Genomic DNA, 20,966 nt, shown 5'->3' on the forward strand with positions numbered 1-20,966 from the left:
ATAACTAATTGACCAGACCTGCACATTAAATCTGACCTTCCCTTCCCTGTTGATATACTTTGCTTTGTTTATGTGATATTTTGGCACCTTGTGGTACATTTTCTGACATGAAAATTTAAAATCAAACATCTGTCATACCATCATGTTTAGTCTGCCATCATAACTTACTCAGAAATGTCATGTGTAACACTTTATGTTATCTGAAGTGATATAAATCTGGAGGAGCTGTTTATTTAAGAGGCGGTCTGTACTTCCTGTGATTACAGTGTGTGTGACCTCTCACCGAGCTGTTGAGCTGCTATCAATTGTGGCTGTTCTAGCTTGACCATGGACGACAGTAAGTGCTTTTTATTTGAAGCCGTTTCGCCCACATTTACAGGATAGTGGTCAGGGACGTGCAGATAATTGATCTGTCAAGTGGGCAGGTCATGCAGCTGGCTGTCCTCGGCTCTTACAGCCACCAGGGATGAAGCCAAGAGACAAGACATTCAGAGCAGCACAGAGACAAGCAGGCCTTACAATTGTATCTGGTAAAAGCTTGTTTCTGCGTAGGTGTGTGACAGGGTAAAAGCTCCTCCACCAGCAGTCCAAACATTAACAGATAGTTGGTTATATCCATTTATGACTCACTTTACTAACGACTCACTTCATTAACAACTCACTTCTTTCCCCTCTCTTTCTCTTACAACCCTTTTTTCTCCTGTCACTGCTAGCCCAATGCTCAAATCAAAGTAAGAAAGGGGAGAACTGAAAAAATATCTCATGTATTTTGAGAAATTCTTAAAAGAAAATAATTTGGAATAAGGACATTTTACTGACAGCGATGAGCACCTGTCTTCAGATCCTGTGCGTGCTGCTTAATGGAATGGAAAAGTGAGAAGAGAGAAGACAGGAAATTGAGGCACAATGGAAGGAGAGAGAAGAGAAACAACAATGAAAAGGAGGTACAGATGATTAAAAATACAATTTTTATGAGTCCAGTCACATGTTCTCGTGTCAGTTAACCTGGTGAACTGCTCATTACTTCAATTTAATCTCATTTGCATTAAATTGATTTTTTCATTCTTCAAATTTCCTGCCAGCAAACCTTGGCTGGTCCCTTTTTTTAATAAGCCCAATGTGCTCCTCAGTGTGTGAGATGTACTATGGATTACATGCAGCTGTAGTTAGAGAGAGTACTTTTGTGAAGCCAATACTGTCAAAAAAAAAAACAATATTCAATTGTTTGTATATGTTATGGGGCCTAATGCCACATTGAGTCTTTGTTAATGCTGCATGCTGTGTCAAGAGGAAGGTGCACATTCTACTTGATTCCTCACCTGAGGGAAGGTTCCACTGAGCAGGTGACCGGCTTTAAAAGAAGCTGCAGGAAAATGGCCACCACTCTCTGCTCAGTTTTGTGACCCAAGGCTGGGAGGAGGACCTTTGTACTTAAGATGAGAATTTTTCTCCTATTTTTTTGTTATCACTTGGAACCCAACAGTCAATGTGTGTTTCCCTAAAAATCCCTGGCTGAATAAAATGTAGGCCTACATTGCAAGAAAAAGCCAGGTTGCAATAGTGTATGTCACCTTAGAAATAAGACTGAAGCCAGGGATGTCTCAGAGCGACTCATTTCCAAGCTGTTTCAACAAAGTTACGTATTCTGACTCACTGACTAGTCTCAAGGTAAGAAAACACTCAAGTCAAAATATAAAAATGTATCAAACAAAGCTGAACACAGGATCGCAGTCTGTGGGTAAACAATGTCAAATTGTTTGAGAGTGTGGCTAACAACAGCAGAGCTAGCACCACCAGCCTCGGTCCACATGCCTGTGCTGGTTCAACATTGCTCTGGTCGAGTGGTTATAGCCATTGACATATAAAGAGCAGACGCCGCACTGGCTGCTGGGGCGCAAGAAATACGGTCACCATCTTGGTCCGGTCATCCTACCAATTATCCTACCTGTAAACGGAAACTGAAGCAGCAGAGACTTCAAGATGCCAGAGCACTGTGCGGCAAAATACCTATCATACATCACATATATCACATATCATTACTGTTAAGCCCACTATGAATACTAAAATACACCGAACCATGTGTCCTGTATCATACCTACATGTATGACGTTTGCTTAAAAAAAAAACCCTGCATGAAAATTTGTTTAGTATTCAGCGAGTTATGATTGATTAAATGCGCTGACACTTAATTGCCCCTGCCAAACAGATTACGCTGAGTGGAACGGGTGACCGGACCAAGATGGCGGCCCCACGGCTCATCAGCGCCAATAGGCAGTAGCGGTCGATGCGGTGTCTACTCTTAATATGTCTATGGTTATAGCCAGTCTAGCCTGACGCAGCCTACAAACAACTTTATCACCATCTTCTAGATCAAATACTGACAAAACGTGCCGCGCTAAGAGAAGCCATCCGTCATCTGTGCTTGTTTACATCTGGGTAGTAGAGCATTATAGCATTATGACAGAATCTATTAACCGGAGCTACAGACTCAGCTAGTAGTGGGTGGCTGTGTTACAGCTTTGATACAACATGTGACATTTGGGGCCGACAATAATGGAAATATGAGTTATCTGTTGCAAGGGTGATGTATAATAGTTCAGGCGACTAGACATGCACATTCTTCGTGGGAACAAAAGCACTGTAATCTTTTTAGTTTCCAACACCAGGCTGTTAAAAGTTTAATTTAGAGGACTGAGTCAGAGAGAAACACAGATTGCTCTGTGCTTCATTCTTTGTTTTTCTTGGAATTTTTGACTCATTCGTCTTGTCCTTTGGTGTTTATTTCATTCCTCTTTCTTCTATTCCAGCCCGGTCTCAGTAACAAATGAACAAAACAAACATGTTGCCTTAAAGAATAGGATATTTACCCAAGACATGTTTATTGTAGAAAATATACAGTTATAAACACACACATATGTGCAAGCAGACATTTATGGCCCAAGACTGATCAGTGAAACCTAACTATACCCTCACAATCCCTAAAAAGCACCCAGGGGAGCCCTCCACTCTGACAGCAGTAACAAGGTGCTATGCTGATATTTATGTGATTGTGTGTAGGTGTATGTGATTGTGTGTAGGTGTGTGTGTGTGTGTGTGTGTGTGTGTGTGTGTGTGTGTGTGTGTGTGTGTGTGTGTGTGTGTGTGTGTGTGTGTGTGTGCACGAGTGTGTGTGCATTTGCGACAAAGGATGCCAAAGGATACAGCCCTGTAAAGAGAATCTAATTAAAAGTCTATACAGCCACAAGGGACAGAGCGCTCCCTCCATCCCGCCCTCCCTCTCTCCCCTCCTCCTCCTCCTCTCATTTAACCACAGTGAACACTTCAGCTGAAGGACTGTGAGACAGTAGAGTCTATCCTCTGGCCTCCAAGGAGAAACGATATGGAGAGAAGGATACAGCGATAAAGTGATATATATAAGGCGATAAAGGCAGGGAGACGGAGGGTATAGCAGAAGTTTGACAAACTTTCAAAGAGAGTTTAGCCTCTTACTTCAAAATAAAAGGGTAGTATGTTATTCACTCACTGCTGAAATGCTTCATTAATGCAGAACATGCATGACTGAATCATTTATCTAATGAAAACTCTCATTAACAGGCAACAAAAAAATAGATTGTAATTATATTAGAATACCAAGAGTTAGTAAAAAACAATTAATAAAAGGCAGAATCTGAACCAGAGCTACACACCTCTTCTCAAATTGTTTCAGCATTTCAAGCTCAATCTGTTATTACACCTATGGTTGTACTTCAACAGCTGGACCTATTCTGGATCTGGTTCCAGGCTGGTACAACGCTCACCGTAGATCAAAAGGTAACAATTCTCCTCTAGTAAATGTTTGTTTCTCTCACTGCCATTATTAACCTCGACTTACTTCTTACTTTCAGCCAAACAATCAGCCGTAAATCTGCTGGTTTTGCTGACAAATGTCTGGTGACAGCTAAAGAAATGTTTACAAGCTCTTAGTTTTCATTTATTGCAGTACGTTTCGTGCCCAAAGGCCAAAACAAAACTCAAGTTTTCAAGCGGGTGCTTTTCTCCACCCATAACTGACAAAAAGAACTTGGTCAAACTTCTAAAAACCTATCTATGTGATCACTACTGACAGTATTTATGGTATCCCCTAGGACATTTTAGGCCTAGAAGCAAGTATCTTTTTAAGGGGGCCTGGCAGCCAAGCGACACCTATCAACAGAGCACATCAGGAGGGTCCAAAGCCTGCCAGCTGGTGATAGTGCAAAGGATCACATACTTTACACCAGTGGTTTTTTCAAAGTGGGGTCCTGGGACCCCTGGGGGTCTGCGAACCATAGCGTGGGAGTTTGTGAAATAATTATGATTACATTTCTAATAAATTATAAAATTGTACTGTGCCATTAAAAACAGCATATATACAGATGAGGACCATTTGCGCCAATGAAACCAGCATATTGCGCCAATTACTCCCACCCTAGTTAGCTTTGGGCCAATAGAAACTACTGACACTCACATCAATCTGTCATGTATCACTCATTCACACTTCAGTCCAGTCACAGCTGTTCCTACTACTACTTAGCTTTGCTTACTAGCTCGCTAGCATGGAGCCATTTCTAAATCAGTTCACATCGCCAAGTGATACTAAGCCTAAGCTCGCTAAATTAGACAATATGATGACAGGTATATAGAGTTTGGTTTTATTGAGAACAGTGATGGGAGACCAAAATGCATCATGTGTCTTCAGGTGCTAGCGAACGAAGCTATGAAGCCAAGCTAAAGCGACATCTGATCACCCGGAATATAAGGACAAAACTAAAAACTTTTCCAGCGAAAGAGTGAGGAATACATCTGCCAGAAAACACAGATGGTGAAGTGTTTTCTGTTTATCACTATGGAACAGGTCTGAAGTATTTAGATTGGTTAGTTTTACAATGCAAACCGTTCCAAAGGCATCTAAGAGTGCAAATGGTAGTAAGCATATGTGCTTAATCTATGTTACAATTATGAGGGGGTCCTTGGAAAATATTCTCACCTGTAAGGGGTCCCTGGCCCCAAAACGTTTGAGAACCCCTGCTTTACACGATGAGGTAAATAAAGATCTCAGAACTTCTTGTTTCCCTAAGTGCCTTCATGTTTACCAAACAGTCAGCTGAGAACTATCTATCCATTAAATCTGTGTTTCCAACTGAGCCACCCCCACTGTGACTGGAGTCAAAAACACCTGAATAATATACTAAAAGATCCCTGATGCCAGGGCGCAGCAGGAGGTAGACTGAGGAGGGGGAGGGGAGGGCAGTGCACTGGTAAAACCCTGGCTTCATTTTATGGTTCAACAGCCCTCTGTGTAATGAGTCATTTCTCATGGAACAATGAAGCTGTGTCACATCAATTTCACTTGTTAACCCAGTTAAACTTTCATTCTTGTGATATCAATAATTCAAGCCTCTCAGCTTAATGGATCTGAGTCAGGATCTCCAGTGTTTGGATCAAGCAGCTTACAAATAATAATGAGTGAAATGTTTCGACAGCTACATCTGTTTCTCTGATGTGTCAGACACACATTTAATCCACATTTCATATCCTCTGCTGCTCATCATCATTTTCAGGTTTTATCTCCGGGTTGTCAACAGTAATTAGGCTGCCAATCACACTGCTTTCTGCCTCCTCAGCTCAAGAAAAAGGGCAGACTTCAATTAAATGCTTGAGTTTTTCTTTAATTTTAGTAAACCGCATTCGTTCAACACAGAGGGCTCAATCAACCGCCCTCAAAGCTTTAAAACTGTGAAATAAAATCTAATGATGAGCAGGCAGCAGCTCTTGAAGAGCCTGAAATTCTTCTAATCCACTGTCAATCTTATGCGATTATGGAATAAAAACTCGGCCTGTTTGTGAGATCTAAACACACTGCGGGGTAAAATTGGAAGTAGACTCAGCTGATTCTGACTCATCTCACACTCAAACCTTTTTTAGAAGCAGACGGAGCATTTTTATTTTTACCTGAGATGCTCAGGTAGACGGAGGGACTCGTCACATTCTCTCCCGTCATCTCATTCACCGCCTCCACGTGGTAACGCCCGGCATCCGCCGCTGTGGCTGCCAGGACGACCAGCTGATTGTCCAAGGTGATTGTTCTGTTTGAGACAAACGCACAGCAAGGGATTAGAAAACACAATAAGAGCGGTACTCCGTCTCAGACACGCCTCAAACTAAGACTCCAACAAGAGGAGAGTGTTCTGTAGATGGATCGTTTAGAATTCAGTTTGAGGGGAAGAAAGCAGTGAAAACAATCATCAGAAGGGAAAGAGGATTCAAAGGGCTTAAATAAATCTCTCCTCCTGTCTCAGATTGATATGTGGCTCATTTTTTGCGTCTCTTTCATTCTTTTTTGGGGATTCTTCTTGTTTTGTTCTTTCTTCTTTACACTGATCCTCTCTCATTTCCCTTCATACGAGCAGCAATCAATGCATACAGAATACACAAGCGCACACACACACACACACACACACACACACACACACACACTGGATCTAAGGCTGTTTTTACATGAGCAGACAAAGTTAAGAAGCAAGAACTCATAGTTTGTGTTGCTGTTGCTTTTCGGGGGAGCACGATATCAGGAGTAGATGTTGCAGGAATGGGAGAGGATCGCAGGAGGGAGTCGAGGAGCAGAAGAAACACATTCTTTGCAATCGATTTTTCATGTGTTTGAGTTTGAGCGTCTGGAAACAGACGCCGCCAGGCAGGAAGCACAGGTTGATTTTTTTTAGTAATACTACTTGCGTGTTCGGCATGCCAGTGAATAGAAATCATCCAGTATTCTAACCCAAGAGCTGAAATAAAATCAATATGACCAAAGAGAGAAAAAAGCTTATTAAAGTCAGATGACAGTCTTTTATTTTTATAAAGTCTGTCTGTGCCTGTGCCCCAGCAGCACCCCTTCACACATACTGCATACTATGTTCAGACTGTGAACAGACAAGGCAAAATTGTTTTCAGGCTACATAAATATAGATAACAGAAGAAAGGGATGCAGTATGCATGATTCTGAACACTACAAGTTAGAAGTTGGTGCTTTTCCTGAGTTTTTTTTTTTTCTACAGCTGAAAATGGAAGATGCTTTTGTTGCACTTGGCAGGTGTGCTTGCACTATCATTATACATATTAACAGGTCATTCAAATACATGCAATGAAATACAATCTTAACTTCAGATATTTACCTTCAACTTTTTATTTACACATACTGCGTCTTAGACTTCTTAAAGAAGGCTCTGTATGATTATACACTTAAAAGTTTGCAACCTGGCTGACTGCATTTCATTTTTCATGTTTTCAATAAGGCTCCTGAGAAGAACTTCTGGTGGATTTTTATTTATTTAGGTAGCTGATCTCTGCACTTGTCTGAGCAGCCTTTATTCACATGAAATCTCATCCTTTACAAGGTCAAACACATCACTCAGAATGAATCTTTGCCGTGTACAATGTAAAAAGAAGAGGTTATTTCTGCAGCGTGGTGTTAATCACTTTATTGCAACACTTTCAGGCACTAAAGATAACTATACAGAAGAAATCAATCTCTATGCTGATGATCTGGTTTTCTATTCTAGTCCATTCAAACGTAGCGATAATAATTTCAGTCTGTGTCATTACCAGCTTCGAACTCTTCACAGTCGCTTTCAAAGAAAACTTTTCAGACTGAAGACGCTCGCCCAGAGGAGGCCCGTTGACGCTCAGCAGTGCTGTTCTTTATTTGGCTGTTGTGACTTTGCAAAAGAATGACGTCCTGTCAAATTTAATCAAGCTTTATTGACGGATGCAGATCCTCAAAATAAAGAGACATGGATATTATTTGCCCATTCTTCAGGCAAAAACAGCAGAAGCTACTTGAGCTGATTTGATATTATATAATGTGTGCTGAAAACTTTACAGGTGTGAACTTTTAAACACAAATGTTGACTGTGGTGTATCCAGGTTTAAATATATAAAAGGATTGACTGCCTTGAGCAGCATATTTTAAAGCTGGAGAAGAAATTGCAGCTTACCAAAGCAGATTAACCTCCTCCTGCTGTTAGATTATAATATTATTGATTTAATATGCTGTCTACTTCCCATGCTGGCTGGAAGTCCCACCTTCACAATCTGCATGCGTACACTACCAAATTAAACCCAATCGATTTCATGATCAAGCGGCGCAATCTCAAGGCTGATGGCTGTGATGATGCAAGTGAGAACACGACAGTCCTTTACTGCTCATCCAGAGATCAGGTTCAGAGAGTTGTCTTTATATGTAATAAACGAAGATAGGAAGTACTGATTGAGCACTACGAGGAGAGGCTGGAGGAGAACATGGGTCTGTTTGACACACACACATAAACACACATGCTCACACACACAGACAGAATTCCTCAGGTCTAATTTTATTCAGTGTGATTTCCCAGGAGAACATCCACAAGAGCCCGAGCCTCAACCCCAACACTGACACTCTATTTGTGTGAGGTCTGTGCTCTGCGTGTGTGCATGTGTGTGTGCGTGTGCGTGTGTGTGTGTGTGTGTGTGTGTGTGTGTGTGTGTGTGTGTGTGTGTGCGCATTCAGCTGCCTGAAATAAAAGCTTTGACCAAACCTCTCTGATGCTCTCTTTCACCTTTTCCCCAGTGGAGATGGATTCTGCATCCTCACAGCAGTCTATAATGCAATTTATAGCTGTTAAGCTCATTAAGCACTCTGACCAGCCCTCTTTATCACATCTGTTTTACCCAACACATACTGATTGATAGACAGTGAAGGCATGCCTGCACTTGCCCATAATGTTTGAAGGGAAGGAAGAGTCTGTGAGGTGCAAAGTTATTAAGATTCAGAGTCGCAGGAGCTCAGCAGGAGGGTGGGACCACGCAGTAAAAGCAATTAAGATAGCATATTAACTTTGACCGGTAGCTGAGTTAAAAGTGTTTGTTTCCCTCGTTCAACTTTTCCTTTTAAAGATTCTTTTTACATGTGAAATAACTTGTGATGACATAGATTTACTTCAGACTCTCGTTTGCACCAGATTGCGAGGTCTCCTGCTTGCTTTTACATTAAGTCTTCAAATGAAGCTTTCATATTGCAGAGGAACACAGACAGACAGAAATAAAATTTGCCAATTAGAAGTCAGCCAACAGAGATTAGAGGGGCTCGATTTGTGTGAGATTCCCTTCAAGAAATAATAAATGATCCTGTTTGTTTCTGAGAAGCCAGAGGGTGGTAAAGCAACTTCATTCTAAAGTTACAGTACAGTCAAAAAGAACCTCTGGGTTCCAATAGATGCGCATATGAGATGTGTTTGCATGTCTCTTTAGTTGGGCTGAAAAGCAGTGTGGCTGAGATTTAATATAACATAAATCCGACATGCAACTTTCTGTTCTCTTTTAGTTCCACATTTAATTTAACTCAACGAAACTGTACTGGTTTTTAATTAAAAGCAAACTTGATTGTTAAACTGTGCAGGACTTTGCATGATTACATGTGTGTGTGTTTGTGTCTGAGGGACAGTTTATCCCCCGCAGGCAAGAGAGGAAAATTAAAATACAGTAATCATCCTGTTCTCTTCTCCTTCTGCTTTACTCCTCGTATCACTCATCCCCCTTCAAATAATCAAAAACAGCCTCTCTCAAAGCCCATTTTTCCATTCTTTTTGAGATTGCAATCTGTGCATCTCTTTCTGGTTTCATCCAATTTTCTTTGCATTTCCTCCTTCAAGCTGTTTCTCAATCACTGTATCCGTCTCTCTCACTCCTCACGACTGTCCTGTCTTACCTCCCCCTCTCCTCTCTCCCCCCAGGCTCTTTTGAACCAAATCACCAAGCCAGATTGGTCTTTCATTAAGTGTCTGGCCTCAAGACTCATTTAATAAACACTCACGGGTGTCCACACTGCAAGACCGGCTGCCGAACACACACTTACACACATACAAGTGTGCCAGGAGCTAATTAGCACACACATGTCGCAGGCCAGAGGATGAGTGAGCGATGCAGCGCATGAATGAGTGTTTTTTTTCTCATATTTAAGTGCGTGTAAGAGTGTTTGTGCATGTGTCTGGAGATTTCCTCTCCTGCCAACAGAGCCCACCTCGGCCCCGTCTGCCCTCCCTCGAAATCTGCGATAGGCAGCGAGCCACCGTCTTAAAGCACTCTGAGTCTGACACACACAGAGGCCGCGGGTGAAGGAGTGTGGAGGAGTGCGACGGCAGTGCAACAGGAGGGATCCTCCACTGTAAACTGAGTCCAGACAGCAGGCTTTCTTGGCAGCTTCGTCCCCAAATCAAGTGGCTGCCAGACACCCACACATTACACTGCATACATAACACACACCTTCTCACACAGGCACTCACACAGTTGGATGCATTCACTGCTCCCTAAGGCTGCTTTAACCGGATGTTTGCTTTGGTGTTTAGAGTCAGTAGACACATGACTCTCTGTTTGGATGATTGATGGGTGATGCACGCAGGTTCATACCAGCTGAATGCTGCATTGAGACCCTGTAGATCATTAGAAAACTTTACACCAGGTATCGGTATTCAAAATATTTAAGCATCCTGCTCTCATAACTGCCTGTCAGCATGAGTTGTGGTGTGGTGTTCTGTTTCACAGTAATTGGTAACTATAAAACTCGGCTGCAGAGGGTGCATTGTTTAAAGCGCAGAGATGAGGTGGGAAGCTGGTGTAGCATATTCATCAATATGCGCTTTGATAGGTGTTTTCTTTTCCTTGGCTCGTGTTTAATCCTCACCACTGCAAGTAAAGAGGCTGATATTAAAAGAAAAAGAAACACTGAAGATACTTCTGAAGCATCGACATAACAAGCCCTCCCTCGGAATAAAAGTGGGTTTGCTTTCTGTGGATTGTCTTTGTAAATTCATTGATTTAAAGACCCTTTGCTTGAACAGAAATTAATTCAGAGCTGTTTTTTTTTAGCTCTGGAACAAACAATACAAACTTCTCTATTTAGTGTGATAGGACTCTGTGAGGATAAATATGCAAGTCATCAATAAAGAAGTGCATTTCTGTGAAAGTTGAGCTTGAATGCAGAGTGACTCAGTGTGAACACAAAGCTGCCAGAGAAGGATTTTCCACTGATTTAAAGACACACTCTCTTATTGGCTGATGGTAATGCCTGACAGTCAGTTGCTGCAGAGATGCTTTGGGGTAAATTAGGTTCAAGCAGAAGCTGCAAGTCTTTGATGTTACAGGGTTTCCACATTTTTTAAAGTAACAGTGTATAGTGAGGGGGGAAAAAAAGTATGATCCGAGCAGTGAAGTGAAGAAAAAAAAAAAAAAGACAATGATGAGAACTTTCCAATTTCCTACATCAGCTCTATATAGTTTGGAAAATATGATAGATCTGTTTTTGTAATGGGATTAAACAGTCTAAGTGAGTTAAGACTGAGAACTGGACCGCTGCCGGTGGCTCTTGACATTTTGCTGCCAGGAGCGTGACAGTGACTGCTTTAGTGATTTCCCCATGCATAGTTTAAATTGAGCTATTGTTAACACAGCCTGCGGTGGGAGATTTGTTTTACAGTATATAAGCTGAACATTCTTTAATCCTCTGGCTCAGTCAAAACGCAATGCCAAGAAAAATTATCTTTGAGAAAACATTTGTTGAAGATTTTGAATGCTAAAGAAGTGAGAAAGAAGCCTACCAGCCAAATAGAGATTTCAACTTGGGTCACATTATTATGTCATTCTTTAAACAGTCGGGTTTGTTCTGAGTGAGAATCAAGAGATTAGCTTTTTCTTTTTAAAGCAGGGTAAAAAAAAATGAAGGAAGATTTTGTCCTTCTATCGCAGTACAAGCGCAAGCTATCAACGCACAAATCACCTGCTCAGCTGTTACAAGATATCGTAGTCTAAACAAAGATTATACCTGGACAGCCCATCCAAGTGTATTCACAGACCATTTCTACATTTTTTAATCTTAATGATCTCTTGTCACTTTGCGCCCTTTGTATCTGACGACCTACAGCGCCTCACACATGCCCTAAAGATGATCTGAGAAAAAGAGAGAGTGGGGTCCGACATAACGTCCCTTCTGTTAATGCATTGATTGCAGTGCCATGTTTCTTGTTATATGAATCATCTTAGACTGCTTATTTAAAAGTTACGTGCAGCTGCTTGCTGTAGATGTCATTATGTAGATGTCTTACTTTTGGATTTTTGCAAAACTTTGTGTCTTTGAAAAGCTTTGTGCCACTATTGTGATAATACAACATCAAGTGAAACATATCAAAACACAAGTTGTGTTATCTGGCTCTCTTGTAAAACTTACTACTGATGAATACTGTCCAAAGATCAGACTTTTACAGGCAGGACACGGCAGAACACGCTGCTGTGTGTATGAAAAGAGGGAAATAGTAGGTGTGGTGTTTGTGCATGATCAGGAGAGGTGACTAACAGAACTGAAAGACAGTAAGGTGAACAAATTAAAGTTGTTTGTGAACACTACCTCCGCTGCCACAGGTACACACTGAAAGGTTAGCCCCACCACTATAATTCATAAGAGATGATTAAACCTGCTGTTTGTTGAATTTTGAATTGTTGCGGTTGACAGATCTTTCTGAACAGCTCAGATGAGTCAATTTAAGTCGTGAATGTTTCCAGAAGCGGTAATGTTTCCAAACGTAGCATTAAAACTGGCTTACAGACTAGAACATGACTACTTTCTTTCTATTTAGTCTGCCAGTAATGCAAAACGTGTTGAAATACCTGAAATGCATTTGGTTCAACAGGGAAAACTATGACTTTTATAATATTCTGAGCCTCCTGCTGCATAAGATGATGTTGGAACTGTTATTGTTTCACAGCAGGATACTATATGACAGAGTCCACAGCATGGTCTGTCACTGGCATTCCTTCTGTAGGACCCAGTAAAGTGTACCTCAGCCAAACTTGCTGTGAATAAATCACTTTAAATAAAAATGTCTGCCTCTCTTTTGTCTTGAAATCAACAACAGAGAGGAAACAAAACACCATCACATCTCTATAATAAGCCTGTTGGAGCTGAACCAAAATAGAAGGAATAATGGAGCAGACTGCTGATGCATTAAAAATGTGCATCAACTATTTAGATGGACTGGATTGTGTCTATCTCAATTTAAATCAAGGCCAAAACATTTTGGACTACATTAAAATGATAAAAGGGAAACATTCTTGTTATTAAAGGCACCCGCTGGGCACTTTCCGCCAAACAATCAGACTCACACGCAGCCTCCTGCAGGCCATACAATACATGGCCTGGCTTACATGGACACTAAATCAAAGTATAGCATTACCTTTTTTCCATATGACTGAAACAATAAGTTGATGGACATGAAAAATTACTTGCAACACTTTTTATGACTTAACCACTTCAACCTTTTTTTAGCACATGGTTGGAAACAAGGTACTGACTCTCACAGCTTCTCTTTTGCTGCTTGTATTTGTTCATAAAATGTAACCTGATGTTTTCTTAAACCAGGGGCGATTTCAGTCGTCAACATGCTCTCACAAACCACAAATCTGCATAAGCTAGTTCCAGCCCTTGATAACAGAACATCATATTTCAAAGGCATGGCCACTGAGGAGCAGCCACAGAATCCTCCACTACTGCAGGAAGCTTTTCTCCAGATTTTGGTTTCTGGCTGCAGGGATTTGTTCAAATTCAGTGACAAAAGCACCGGTGAGGTCAGGCATTGATGTTGATACAGCCTGGCTTGCAGACTGTCGCAATTCCTCCCAAAGGTGTTTGATGGGGCTTAGGTCAAGGCTCTCCGCACGCGAGAGGTTCCAAGCCAAATTGAAAAAAAAACCTCTGCGATGTAGACTTTGGGAGGCATGTCAAAATGAAACAGGAGAGGACATTTTTGCTGTAACAAAGCCAGAAGCACACTGTTATCTAAAATATAACAGCAGGCTGTAGCATAAGGACTTCTCATAGTCCAGGGCTTCCCTTGTGTATCAGAGTCAAGGTGCCTGGCATGACCTAAAAAAATACTGCCTCTGCAAATCTCCGTAGGTAGAGCTGACCCTGTTGGCTATAGGCCTCATGCACCAGTGGTTGCTCTGTGTCCCGATTCAAAGGAATTTTAAGACATTTGTTGGAAATATGACAAAAAATAAGAACAACACACTTAACCCTTCCTCTGTGGCTGTGTCAGCAAGTATATTCTGATACAACATGTATCAAGATCCAGGGGTTAAAACCATAGACTGTATATAAATGGACGTAGTATCCGTGACGTCACCCATCTGTTTCTGAGTGCTGTTTTGAAGCCAATCATCAGCGGGTGCCATATTGGAAATGCTGAACTCAACCTAACGTCTGTCAAGCTAGTGTGAGGTAAAGAGGCGGGCTTTGAGCCTCCTAGCCAACAGCTACAGTGTTCCCGCCTGTCAATCAAGTCAGCCATGCCGCTCATTATGGAAAGCTGTTGCGTAACGAAAAAATTCAGCCCCCCAAAAGAGAAATCAGCCATTGAAGCTAAAAAAAATTTTGTACCGGGCTGTAAACATGTTTGTTTCTACTGTAAGATCGTCTTTTCTAAATTATTGTGTATGTGGTCTCCAGTATTCCCGAAGCCAGCCTCAAGTGGACACTCAAAGAACTGCAGTTTATTAACACTTAAGCATTGGCTTCAATTTTCGCGGAGTTGTTAAAAACTGCAGTTCCTCAGGTGTTCGCTTGAGGCTGGCTCCAGAGACATCGGAAACCACATACACACCAATTGAAAAAAACGATCTTTACAGCAGAAATAAACATGTTTACAGCCTGGTACAAAATACAAGTTTAGTCTGGATTGCTCATTTCTCGATTGGCACACACTGTAGGGGGGTGAATTTTTTCATAACGCTGCAATATTGAAGCTATTAAGATTACGAGATTTCCCTTATGAGAGGCACAGCTGACTTGATTGACAGGCGGAAACACTGTAGCTGTTGGCGAGGAGGCTCAAACCGTCTCTTTACCTCACATTAGCTCGACAGCAGTTTGGTGGACTTCAGCAAATCCAATATGGTTCCCGTCAATGCTTGGCTTCAAAACAAGGCTTTAGAACAGACGGGTGATGTCACGGATACTACGTCCATTATTTATACAGTCTATGGTTAAAACACAACTATATGGGGAACCAGTTTAAGTCAGTCAGTAGAGAAGGCAACTCATGCAGAGGCTACAGTCCTTGATGCTGAGGCTGCAGCTTTAACTTATGGTGTTCTATTGATTAGTGCTTCCCATCAAGACGTGCTCCAAAATGTCTTTGTCTGGGCATGTGTGGATGCATGGGAGTTTTTCACCACACACAAAAAATCAATGCAAACTCTGTGTCAAAATCTGTGGAGATATACTTCTCCTGAAAACATTTTGTAATAGCGTATCAGCACATTAACACACACTGGAAGTTCTGTTGTACTTATAACAGCCTCTGTGACACTCTCACGCCAACATTGTATTTCGATTTCTGCCTTTAACTACTAAATAACTTAAAATCCAATCTAAAGTTATTCTCTGACTTAGCTCTACATAGTTAGTCTTGTTGGTTTTCCTACTCAGTGATATACAGCCTGCACATGTGACTGCACATAAGACCAATAAAGCTAGGGAGAAAGAGAGGAAGAAAGAGAGATGGTGGAGGTTACAACAGTAATGAACGCTAATGTGTTTGTGAGAGATTTTAACAGCTCCTTCACTGACTCAGAAAACATTTCCATACCTCACGCCCTACACACTCTGCGGCTCCATGACTTGTAATTAATGCAGTGCCTAAATCACAGGCTGGCTTCCTCAATCACCTTACAGTTCCTTCAAACGGTCAAATGGACACAGAAAGGGAGACTTTTCTGTGGTACGTTCAGTGGCTTGGAAAGTTGCCACTACCAATAAGCCCTCCATAAAACACACACACACACACACACACACACACACCGGCAGAGGCGAAGGAAAACCATGCCTGCACACACACTGTCATGACAGATGTGCACACGCAGCCGTGAGCCTGCTCTTGGAAAGTAATTGGTGTGTGAGTGTGTGTTTATATGCAAGAGTTAGAGGGCGGCTGGACAGACAGCATTTGTTTAATGTCCCCTGGCATGGCCCGAGGGACAGGCAGGGAGAAGTGTGGAAAAGCAACGGTACAGGAAAGCAAAGCAGCGTGGGGCTAAGGGTGAGGTGGAGGCAGGAAGAGAGGAGAGGAGAGAGGGATGAAGCTGGGTGCAGGGTAAACAGAGGAGGGAGACTTTTCTCTCTCCCCTCTGTTTGTTCAGCTACAGGGGCTCTATGACTAACTTCCTTTCTACCTCTGCTTTACATCTGCCTGTCTTCCTTCCATACCCCCCCTAACACACACACACAGACGCACACACACAGAAGCACACAGGGCGGTTATTCACATAAACTGGCACAGAAAAACATTTTCTTTTCACAGTATAATATCTGTCATAGTGGGTCATGAAATAAATCTACAACACAGGACTACATTTTTCTAACAAGGAGGCTGGATTGATGGTAACCTCTCTCTCTCTGTGTGTGTGTGTGTGTGTGTGTGTGTGTGTGTGTGTGTGTGTGTGTGTGTGTGTGTGTAGCTCAGTGACTGTTGTAGTCCCATTAGGTGGATGGATCTCTAGACGAATGGCTATTATCCTAATTAGCACTAATTATGTCTGCTTCCAATTAACCACACAACTGGGGCCGACTTCTTTCACTGTCTTCCCGTCTCACGCTCTCTCTCTCTGTCTTTCTCTCTGCCACAGAAACACACCTTTCTCTGAGTGCCTCCCAGCTGCTCAGCCTAAAGAGAGCAGCTGATCAGAGAGGCAGTAATCTTCACACTTGAAAATAAGCCCTTGTTATCTAATTCTGGTTCTTATGACCTTTTGAACCGAAGAGAAAGACCTGGGTGTCTGACACTGGGATTTATTTCTCCTTCACAACTTGAAATTCTAAACCTGAGCATGCTTGGAGGCAGGGGTGAGGTACCTTCACAGAAGAACACAGTGGATGTCGGTTGTTGAAGGTTCATGTTTCCGTGGTTTGAAGTGGTAAAGAAAGAATCCAATAATAATCAGGCTTTGCTTTACACGTAGTAGACTTAGTTTCAAAGTGACACCCGATGTACGCTACCTCAGGATGGACATTTTTCACTTTTATTTTGAAATTTCAGCGTGTAGAGGTGAAATAAACCACTTGCCAATGTTTTGATTATGTGTCATGCATTGCTACCACTTGGCTGGCAAGTAGCCCCAAAGTGACCTTGTTAGCTGGTAGTTCTAATAGGGGGATTTATGTAAAGAATTTGCCAGGCATAAAAGTGGTGAAGCAGCTTGTATGATTACAGTTTAGGAGTGTAATATTCAAATGTGGGCTTTATTTGCTGAAAATCGGAAAGAACAGATGTAGACTCTCTTATGATGCAGCTGGTGGTCTTGGGTTTCTCTAGGGTAGGTTTTTATTTTATTTTATTTCATGTAAGAGTGTTTCTATATGAATCTCCAGATTTGAGTTTGTGTGTTCTGCTCAAGATGCAACCTCCGACCTCAAAATATGAAGCCCATGTGCAAGTGTTATAAACTGCAGTTTATCCAGCTCCGCTTGAAGCTGGCTACAGACCACCAATTCAAAAAGATGATCTTTTAACAGGCACACACTGAACAGGGGTGAATTTCTTTATAACGCAACACCTCAGAAGATATTAAGATTACGAGTTTTGCCCATTTAAGGACATGACTGGCTTGATTGACAGGCGGGGACACTGTATCCGATTCCAGTGTGAACTGTTTGCGGCTCCGAACTGCCCTGCATGCGCAACATCACATCTCGTCACATGCAGCTGTTTCACAAACATAAACATGGAGGAAGTCAGCATTTTCGCCTTTGTCACAAAGTTTGTGTGCAGTGGGAGCCAGAGAATGAATGAGGATGAGGTCAAGTATAAAGAAAAAGAGAGCCAAATTGCTTGTTTCGGCTTTTTGCGGAGCTGTGGCCGCAAATACGATTGAAAGGTCTATGTGGATGCGGATACGGAGTCAGGAGCGGTGGGTCTGCGATGTTAATAGTTTCACAGAGACAGAGTTTATTCAAAACTTCCGGATGTTGAGGGCACCTTTTAGTTACATCTGTCAGCAACCCTCACCAAGACTCCTTTGGCAGGACACTCAATTGAGGCGCTCCATCTCCATCTATAAAGTGACGTGAAAGTATCAAATGCGCATCAAATCCACCTTGCCGTTCACACTGAGGTCACGTTGAAAAAAATCTGATCTGTATCTGATTCAGGACCACATATGGAAGTGGAAGAACAGATTTCAGTGTTCACACGGCCTCTAAAAAATCTGACTTGGTCACTTGAACCAAAAAAAAAAACGGATTTGGGCCACTTTTGCCTGCAGTGTGAGCATAGCCATAGCTGTTGGCTAGGAGGCTCAAAGCCCGCCTCTTTACCTCACACTAGCTTGACAGCAGTTATGTTGAATCCAGCTTTTCCAATATGGCTTCTGCTGACGAATGGCTTCAAAACAGCGCTCAGGAACATAGGGGTGACATCAGGGATATTATGTCCATCATTAATATAGTCTATGGTTCTGCTGTTTAGACATTGTACCTACTTGCTACTGCGTATGTGATTTCAATGTACACTATTTGTTGCTTTTCTAAAATTTAAATAAAAAGATTTGATTTAAAAAAAAAAGTGGTGAGGCAATGTGATCATGGACGTTCAATCAACTACTTTTTTGGCATTTAAAGCACTGGAGGCTTACAATTTAACAAGTAAGTGAAGTAAATGGATTGCTCTGTATAAAATTGAAAACAAAATAAATAAACTTTTAACAAATTCTTATCATCTCTGAACTTTTAGGGCTGAACTAAAACGTTGTGCATTATGTATTTTTGTATTATATATTCATATTCTAATACAATAGGTTTTTTGTGCATTGCCGCTTTATTATAGTCAGAAAAAAGCCAAATCTTTGAAAAGCTTAAACTTTTTTCCATGTGGAGCACAGCTATTTGACATCTGACATGTAATGTATGTAATGTAGATGTAGTGTGTGTGGGAGGGAGAGTGAAAGAGACTAAGTATGTAAGCAAAGAGTCTCAGTGATCATTTATGAAATCAAACTCTCACATTTCTGTCAGAATGTAAACAAACAGCCTTCTGTGGATTTAAAGGTCAGTAATAATGGTACAAACAAGCACAATGTTGTTTCTTTTTTTATTACAGCCAACACAACCTCACACTAACAGCATCTCCTGTAAAACAAGCGTTTTTAAATGATACACCTGTCACCGCGTTGACAGGAAATCAATGCAATGTGAGATATGATCCTGCCAAAAGGTAAAACACATTTTAATCTACATTATTCTCTAATAAATGTTACCACACAAGCATATGCACACTTGCTTCCATAGATCTTCTGATGTGCAAAAAGCCTGCAGCTGAACTGTCAGTGAGTGCATCACTCACGTTGACCTGTTCCTTCAGCAAAGTGGAAACAGTGTGACGGAGAGAGAGAGAGGTCTTTTTTTATAAGAGATGGTGTACACATTAGATGTGTGTGTGTGTGTGTGTGTGTGTGTGAGAGTGTGTGTGTGTGTATGTGTGTGTGTGTGTGTGTGTGTGTGTGTGTGTGTGTGTGTGTGTGTGTGTGTGTGTGTGTGTGTGTGTGTGTGTGTGTGTGTTAGAGAGAAATATGCTTAAAGAAAGAGTCTAATGGCCCTTTTCCCCTGGCCCGTCTTAGCCCTACTCTACTCAACTTGACTCGACTCTACTCGGTTTGTGTTGCGTTTCCACGGGCGCGGTACCTCGTGTGTCAGATACCAGTTTTTTGTACCTGCTCTGCTCTGGTTCCAAGTGAGCTGAGCCGATACTAAAAGGTGACGCCGACGGACTGGCGGCCACTGATTGGTCAGAGAACGTCGTCACTGAAGAGTCATGAGCAAGACGCCCAATACAGGAATCAAACCCGCCATTTTGTAAAAACGACATCAGTACTGTACAATGTCTGCACGCAAAATTTCTCCATGGTCCGTTGACTAGGTCCAGACTTTTTTGGGTCTAGTGGCCGATGAACAGAGCAACTACACCATTGCCTCCATGTCCTCCATTGTTTGTGATTGTTGTGTTTGTGTCACGTTCAAAATGACGTGAACGCAGTTTCGTGCAGCAGTTTCGTGCAGCTGTGTTATGACGACCCTGCCTACCGTGAGTTGTTCCTCGGGCTGGTGGAAAAGGTACCCAAACCCAGTTGAGTCAAGTAGAGCCAAGTCGAGTCGAGTAGGGCTGGAATTGTATAGTGGAAAAGGGCCATAAATCAAAATGAAAAAGAGTAACATGAGAGACTTTGTGTGATTGTCCTGAGATCCATGTGTGTGCCTCCGCCAACCATGGCCACAAAATTGTGCATTATTTTGTAAAACCAGTTGAAGAAATAAACTCAATGTTGTGCTCAATAGCTACTATAATTGCGGTGTTCCACCTGCTTGGAATAAACAACCTCGGTTCCAACTTCACCTACTTCGGTGGGAGCACGTTTGTACAGAGCCCGGAAAGTACCCAAGAGACGCATGTGCAAACGGCCGGCTGACATAAATAACACTGAATGCTTGTTTTGCACCAGAACAAAATAAGAGGCTGAATAGAGAGTGAACAGTGTGTTTGAGTCCTGTGTGTGTGTGTGAGTGTGTGTGTTTTACAGGATGTGTACTTGTGTATCTATGTGGATGTTTACTGGATTCCTCTGCACTGTAGTTATCTGCTGGGTCAAGGTGACAATGACTCAATCTATAGAAATTCTGCAGCTCAACCTTGTGGTTAAAACTAAAAAACTCAGGAGAAAGACACAAAACAGTTTTCTTCACTAAGGATGGATAGCTAAGTGTAAGAACTACAGAGTACATTGGGTCACAGCCTCTAACACAGTGGATGCATTTATTTCTTCAGAGAAGGCCCCGAGTCATAAACACAAAACTCCCACGTGAGAACACGAGCAGAAAG

At 41.9% G+C, this 20,966-nt stretch overlaps 1 protein-coding gene across 1 annotated transcript in view; it reads right to left on the minus strand.

Annotated features, from left to right (window-relative positions):
- The window catches only part of sdk1b (sidekick cell adhesion molecule 1b), a 286,495-nt gene that overhangs the window by 133,749 nt on the left and 131,780 nt on the right, over positions 1–20,966 (minus strand). The window contains 1 exon segment of the mRNA XM_034688533.1: positions 5,971–6,104. Within this exon segment, the coding sequence (XP_034544424.1) occupies positions 5,971–6,104 (134 nt within the window).

The sequence above is a fragment of the Notolabrus celidotus genome, chromosome 7, assembly GCF_009762535.1.
Source record: "Notolabrus celidotus isolate fNotCel1 chromosome 7, fNotCel1.pri, whole genome shotgun sequence".
Taxonomy (NCBI): Eukaryota; Metazoa; Chordata; class Actinopteri; order Labriformes; family Labridae; genus Notolabrus; species Notolabrus celidotus.